General features: G+C 34.5%; 1 protein-coding gene across 1 annotated transcript; it reads right to left on the reverse strand.

Moving 5' to 3' along the window:
• Positions 1–3,623: 3,623 nt before the first annotated feature.
• LOC132275314 (F-box/kelch-repeat protein At3g06240-like) lies at positions 3,624–4,214 on the reverse strand. Its single transcript, XM_059776779.1, has one exon. The coding sequence runs from the start codon at positions 4,212–4,214 to the stop codon at positions 3,624–3,626; it is 591 nt and encodes a 196-aa protein (XP_059632762.1).
• Positions 4,215–8,282: the final 4,068 nt, after the last annotated feature.

Below are 8,282 nucleotides of genomic sequence, written 5' to 3' on the forward strand. Positions count from 1 at the left end.
GAAGAAACTCTTAGCAACTTTTCCTACACTTTGAGAAGGATAGAAAAAACCAACCAACCAAGTAGCTGAGAAAAGACTTGCATGTTTCTTACCGTTGTTGTAGCTAGTCGTTGTCTTCATCTTTTGCTCACTTATGGTGATTCAAGACTCTCCATATAAATAATTGAATTAATCCGAAATCTGGTGTCTATATGCTTCTTAAATGTCTCTCTTCTTTGATCATACATCAACATTTCGTTGCCTGATGTTTGCATCGCAAGTTCACCATTCTTCGTTAAATATAAGGGCATCTTTCTAGCTGTTGCCCATTGAAAAGGCATGGTTATTATTGTCCTAAAATTTGAAGGCATCGTGATCGATCAATATATTCCATTTACAAAGATCCCTCTTTCATGGAATATAATATTGTAAGGGAAGTCTTGAATTCTTCTCTAAGAATCCGATTTTCCGGAATAGACCTCAACTTTTGGTCTTACTATTGACCATCTGATCGATGTCATATCCTCCAATAGTGTTATCGGTTTCACCTCTAAACAACCTTATAGTTATAGTATCATCAATGGACACGTCATACCCAAGTCCATAAATATCTATTAAATGATGGTAGCTGCTTATATTTTCTGGTAGAAGGCTTCCATAGAAAGTGGACGTCACCAAAACCCATACACAAGCCATTACAAGAGCCCACAAGCTCACGAACTTGAACATGTAATAGGAATTCATGGTTAGTCACAACAAAATTGCTTGGTTCTTCCAAGTCCATAGACATAAGGTACTTGGAGGAGGATGACATATTCATGATGTTGTTTTTAGCAGAACTCGAACAATTAACCTGTCTTGTAGAGGTTTTTTTTTTTTTTTTTTTTTTCTCCTGACGAAGAGGGGGAGGGGGACTCTAACACAGACATACCCGCTCAGAGAATTAGTTAGTCTACCAACTATACCATTGGGTAATGCCCCTATCATATAGAGGGCATAGCATTTGAATTATTAAGCCACTTTAATGTCACAAGTACATATATAACCTGTGAAATTCAGTGGACAGTTCCGCCACTTCAAAAATAAACCTGGGTGATCAACTTTAGGCATATGTTAACTTTCTTTCATGTTAAACAATGCCTTTCAAGGACGACATTTGTTGTGTCATTCGCTCTCTAAGATGCTTTCTAATTGGTTAAGATAGATACATAGTAAAATTTCACTGTGACCAAAAAATCTAAGTTTAAGAAATTAATTAAACATGGTAAAACTAAAGATAAATTTTGAGTTAATTACCCATTAAGAAAATCAATTCACAATTTGAAATTTCTTTTATCATTTCCAACCTTTCCATTGAATCCAATGTGTGGTCTAAAAATCTAACTATTAATTTCTTTTATCATTAAACGATTTCTTCTGTCAAATAAAATAAAACTGAATATTATCACATAATTCATATAATATCACATGTTTTTATATATTTTTGGTAAATTCTTCTTAATAAGAAATGCTAATTTTGTGCCTATTAGACATCTAGACCGAAGAGAAAACAAATGTGGGGTATTGAGATTTCTTCCAATTTCAAATTCAAATAGCCGATTAGGTGCTCTCAAATATAGCATTTAGGATTTCATAAATTAATCATAGATAAGATTGATGCAAATGGTTTTGTACACTGCTGGAATTGCTTTGCAATCTCCTAACCTGGGAGGTGCAGCCTATTCACCATGTCCTTGAAACTAGAAATAATGACTTTGAATATAGGCAAGGTCTATTTATTAATATCATCATACTTGAATTTATATGGGTTCTACTATCAATTTAGTGTACCGAAGCAAACAAGGTCTAGCACCTAAGAACACCCACAAGAAACACCTCATATCAAAGACATTATTAACTCAAGCAACAGGACATAAAACATGTCTATGACAAACCGAAAGGAAAAAGAGAGAAGAAAAAAAGGAAGAATATTTAGATGATTGGATGTATTAATGAAGATATCTAGCTGATTAATTACAGTTTTCATCAATTGCATCATATTTTTTGAGCTCAAATTTGAAGACTAAAAGCACGAAACAATGAGCAGTTCTAGAAGGGAGCTTCACACAGACATGAAAACAAATTGATTTTTATTTGCGAATGGATGGTTCAATAATATTATCAAATAGATTCTGGATAAGTTGGCAAAAACCTAGCAAGCATGTCTACCTGCCCCAAAAATAATTTCTTTTCCATGAATTTTAAAAAATCATCAGACTCTATTTCTCAAAAGAGAAGAGATGAAAATTCATGGGCTATTCATAACAACCATATTCTTTTCTGGTTGACTACAACTTCAAGTTTTCTTTAGCTGTACTTCTTATATGAAATAGACCCCCCTCTAAAGTTTTGCCTTTCAATGGGTATAAGAGCAAAGTAAAAACTAGAGCTACAATTAGAAAAGGCAAAAACAAAAGGCTGAACTGAATAATGAGGGGTTAACAACACTGCTCGTAGACTATCATTCAAGTTAATTAATTTACTATCATGTCAGATTTCTAGAGAATTGTTTTTTCACCAATTAGAGGTTCTAATCCTACAACGCAGTGGCACATGGCCTATAAGTAGGGGTCAGTATAGCTCAAGCTCAACTACATAAGAGCTCTATCTGTTTTAGTTAATATAATACACCGATATAATTTAATCAACACGTTCCACCTCATTTAGTTAAGATTTGTGACCATGGCACATTTATTGAGCTCAAGTTTGAACTCGAGATTGGCTACCAAGCAAAACAAGTCAATTTTAACCTTTAATAGCATTCTCCAATCTAAAAGAAAAACTAACTACGATTTCCTAGAAAACATTATCAACTAGTGACTACTAAATGTTTGGCATGACATTCTGCAACTCGATGTAAAGAAGTTGCTTTTGACAACTTAATTCATAATATAATGTGGATCGTACCCAAAAATAAAATTTAAAAGATACAATGGCATCAAAAGATAAGCAACGACGGATAACGTATACTTCAGCATAACATCTAAAGCCTTATTAAACCCAAATGCTCCAAGAGTTCAAAAGTATAACAAGAGAACTAAATATTGCCGAAAGGAAGTTTTTAACTACATCAATATACAATTCATATACCATAGAAAAAGTCGAAGTTACAAAAAAAAATGAAAAGGAAAAAGAGGGAAAACTCCTACTCTTTCAATAGTTCACCTTCTCTGGCTTCTCATTTTGATATCAAGATCAACAATAATTGTAACTCCTCAAAGGTGAAAATGGAACAGTAATTGACAAAATAACAATAATAATAATTATAATATTATGTTACCTGCTAGAGCAATGATGCCATAGAGGTAAAAGTATATAAAATCAGCCATGTTGCCTTGTCTTTCCTTTCTTTGATTTTGCTCTTCTTTTCCTGGATTTGATAGCTCCACTCGCTTCCCCTAGCAAAACATTCCTTACAAGTGATTGTATCAGGAAATTTTGCTCCAAATAAAACTAGGCTCTCAGTATAAGCATCAGCATAAAATGAGTCCTCAGACAATGGAGACCATGAATTTGTACATCCATGAAATTTTGTTCCAAATAAAAATCGTTCCCCTTCAAGATCATAAGCAATCGGAGTTCCAGCAGTTGTTCCAAATACTACTTCACCTTTTCTTGTAAAGCCAGCTACACTCCTCAAACATCTTAATTTTCCGCATATCAATATTGAATTGTTTACTCCAAGACTCCGATATGCCATACTCTTTCATCACCCATATGCAACAAGTATGTCTGCCTGTCATACTAACATCAACACAAATAAGAGAGAGTGATTCTTGAAACGTGGCAAGACGAACATTTTCCTCCCCATTGTTAAAAGCAAAGGCATTAACATTACCGGGCAACTTGATCTTGACAAATACCTCATCACCCATGTGGAATGACAAGATCAAGAAGTACAAGAACGAATTGCTGCTGCTTCTCCAATCCCGAGCAAGCCAATGTGCAGCCCCGTTCACGTAAGCCTGGGGAGCATACTTGCAGATGGTATATGGAAGATCCAAATGGCTGATGTTCCGCCATGTGCCTGTGCTCAGACTGAAAATCTCAACCTCCGGAGGATAATTTTGATCAAAATTAAGTCCGTCGAGATATACAATCCTCACAACCTTGTAGTCATCAGTCACGGAATCGAAGCCGAACCCAATGCTACACATATAAGCACCGCGTGATTGAAAGGTGGGCGGGAGGGCCATCATCTTATGAATTGATGGAGTCCAGAGATAAAGCTCCTCCCTCAAATCATTGGAAATGCAAACGATCCCATTGCAGCTATCGATTGTACTCAAATAAGGGTCTACTGTTAGGAATTATGTCTCAAATTCCCATTATTCTTAGTTTCTACTTTATAGTGTATTTTTATAGTAATTTCTTATAGAAACGTGAATAGGACTCTAAGAAATTATAATCTTTGTCCACGAAGGAATTGGATATGTGAGTCTATAAATAAATACTTAGGCTATTGTTGAGAGTTATGAGTTGAGAGGATGTAGTCTCATGAGGGAGTACGTTGATGGTAGGGGTGAGTTAAGGGTTTGGTAGAGTGAACACTGATGGCGAGAGAGAGTCTCGTGGAGTATACGAAGAACTCGGTCAAGAGTTTGTGTGCATGGTCTGGTGTTGAAATTCTCTACTATTGTAATATTTCTACATATATACGTGCTTTACCCAAAATCAAGGTTACATTCACGAATGAGAAAAGATTCATTTTCTGAATCTCCTTCACCTTTGGCTCTGATACCAGTTTGTTGGGGCACAGCGGAAGCAAAAGAAAGAAAGAAAACAACAATTCAAACCACAACACAAGAAGTCTCAACATGTGCTACAACGGACTTTAGTTGTAGGTGGAGTCAATCGGCTTGGTTACATGATATGGAGCTTAAGTAGTCAAGGTGAAGCCTTGGGTTTTGACTGATTGAGCAACATATAATGGGGATAATCCGAGCTCTGCAATAAGATCGAGAAGATTGAAGTTGTAGATAATTGTTCAGATTCAATTGCCATGAGAAGCGATGATTAACGTAATGGAATTTGAGCCAAGGTAGAAATTGTTAGGAATTATGTCTCGAATTCCCATTATTATTAGTTTCTATTTTAGAGTGTATTTTTATGGTAATTTCTTATAAAGACGTGAATAGGGCTCTAAGAAATTATAATCTTTGTCTACAAAGGAATTGGGTATGTGACTCTATAAATAGATACTTAGGCTATAGTTGAGAGTTATAAATTGAGAGAGATGTAACCTCATGAGGGAGTACGTTAATGGTAGGGGTGAGTTACGGGTTTGGTAGAGTGAACACGGATGGCGAGAAGGAGTCTCGTGGAGTACACGGAGAACTCGGTCAAGAGTTTGTGTGCATGGTCTGGTGTTGAAATTATCTACTATTGTAATATCTCTACATATATAATGAATCTCTTCTCATCCGTGGATGTAATCCTGATTTTGGGTGAACCACGTATATATTTTGTGTTGTGGTTTGAATTATTATTTTCTTTATTTCTTTTGCTTCCGCTGTGTCCCAACATCTACTAAGTCGATCTTGAGTGGGAACTCAAGCTCTTCATAATCACAGTCTCCGCAGCGAAGTAGTGAGTAATGTGCCTTACAATGTCAAAGAAATGTCTTTGAATTAGAAGAAGGTGGTGGTTGGCAAGAGAAGATCGATTGAGGTGAGTGTTGACTGCAGACACAAGCGAACCGGACTAGTGCTTTGACCGGTAGTCTAGTGAGGACATCGATCAACACATCATTAGGCAGGAAATCTGACATTTTTTTTTTTTTATTCAATTCGTCAATTGAAACAGACAAAAGATGGATCAACAAATAAAACCCTAACTTCTTCAGAGTCGGGAAAGTTTTCTTCGTACTTTACTAACCCAGAGCGGATCTAGGTGTGTTTTTTTTCTCTCTCCCTCAATCTCTTTTTTAGTCTCAACCCACAACATATGTCCCTATTTATTTATAGACTTACAAATATAATTCCTATAATTTTATTGATTTATAGACTTACAAACATAATTCATGTTAGACAAGGATTATAATTTTGTTAATGCCAAGACTTGCCAAATAAGAAATTACCTAACCTAATACAACTCTAAAATAAAACAATTTCCAACAATGACAAGAATAGTCGATGGTGAGCGTAATCCTCCAAATAATGAAGTCCGAATCCGACATGGACATGGCAATACGAGAAACCTGTATAGTAGGACACGACAACTTTCTTAAAATATATATATATATATATATATATATATATATATAAAATACATTTTTTATCAATTTCCTATAATATTATGAATTTAAATACAATAATTAACATATTCATAAATAAAGAAGCAATTAAATAAAACACAAGATTTCATAATCACAAAACATTGAACATCAAATAAACTTAAAGCATTAAACCATTCATTACCAAAAATGAATGTATTTATTTAAAAAATCGAATACTTCTCCAAAGAATTGAACATGTATTCGAACCACGTAGCCTAGGCGTATTGAAGTATTCGTGGTACCTGGTAACCACCCTTTATAGATCAGTTTTCAAACTTTCCAATTTTAATAGCCGTTTTGGTTTCTAATTTTTTTATCTATTATTTTTTCAACAATTGATTTGTGTATTTTTATGTTTTTATAAAAACTAAATTTTAGAGTTTCAAACTAAATAAAATTGCTCTGAGTGACCTAAAGTCCAAAAATAATAATAATAATAATAATAAGTGACTATTTGATATTTATTCTCCATGTCCTTTAAAAAAATATTTTATTATTAAAATTAAAACTTACCGAAGCTAGAAAGTGAGAAATTACCAAAAGGTTGTTGTTGGGAAGGTCTAAGTCCCATCAACAAAGTTGAAGCGGCCGGAGACGATGGTCTTCGTCTGTTGCCGTCCTCGTCGTTGTAGATTACAGTCCAAAAACGTCCCAGCCTTCACATATATCACAAACCAAATCCCAGTCTTGAAAGTTCCAACATTGAGAAGCGTCTTCAAACACTCTCTGACAAGCAATAAACACTTGCTTTTCGCTTCTGTAGTTGATCTTCAACAATGGACATCATCATCCTCTCTGGTAAGCCCCGACGGACCGAGAAAATTTTGTGAGGGAGTCATTTAATATGTCCAGACAAACTTATATAGTATGTCTATTTTTGTAATTTCAATGGGTTTTCTTCATAAAATTTCAAAAATTTAAAGTATAAAACGCAAAAAAAAATAAAAAAAAATTTTGTGGGGGCAAATTGTAATTTTAGTGGGGTCATCTTAAAAAATTTTGAAATATAAAATGCAAAAAAAAAAAATAATAATCCCACGGGGTGAATTATAATTTTTGCGGCGGCATCTTCATAAATTCTAAAAAATTTGGGGTATAAAATAAAAATATAAAAAATCCTGGTCAGTCTCTGCCTCCTGGAAAGTGGCAACAAACAACTTTCAAAGCCACGTGATGCAAAGACAGCTTCAAGATCTCTTCTCGATCACGGTGCCAATGATCACCGGTACCACTCTGTGCCTCTAGTACGACAAGGGATAATATGAGGCCAAGGACGAGTAGACGCTTGCGGGTGTTAATCATTCTGTCTCATTGTAACTGGTGGGCACATGGGTAGTGCCTACGGATTAAATGTGAGACACCTCTAACATTCTCTTCTCATTCGAACTTTCATTGTAGTTGAGCCATTTATCCGAGTGACAACTCGAACTCCTCCAAACTAAGTCTAGATCAAAAATTAGGCCCAACTATAATAAGTAGGCGCTTACCTGCTGATTTAAAAGCTTAAGTTATTGGATAGTGCTACATACTCACTCATTTATATCATTTCAGTTCCTATTTGGATCTAATGTAACCGGGAAACCCTAACACTCATTCTTGGGAGATTAGCGATTTTTAGCTTTTTACAATAAAATGTTTTTTATTGTAAAATATTATTTATTGTCATTTAACTTTTAAATTTGGGACTATTCATCTTTTCTTAAATTTAATGCTCACTCAACAATAATTTTGTTTAAATTTGATCGCTAACATCTCCACCTGAATTTTCAAATTTCACATGTCAAATTCATTTTAGGTATGACATGGCAAATTGGCATATAAAATTTTGACATATCTGTATATAAGAACTCCACCTGATATGTCAAATTTATTAATTTATTAATATTTTGGCATATCTTTATTTTGGCAGATTATTTTTTCTCATACAAATTTTAATGATATGTAGGACCATATATTAAAATAATAGGAACAATTCATTTGGCATATC

Source organism: Cornus florida, unplaced genomic scaffold (assembly GCF_030987335.1).
Source record: "Cornus florida cultivar Cherokee Brave unplaced genomic scaffold, ASM3098733v1 CherokeeBrave_3.0.0_Hap2_Chr01, whole genome shotgun sequence".
Classification (NCBI taxonomy): Eukaryota; Viridiplantae; Streptophyta; class Magnoliopsida; order Cornales; family Cornaceae; genus Cornus; species Cornus florida.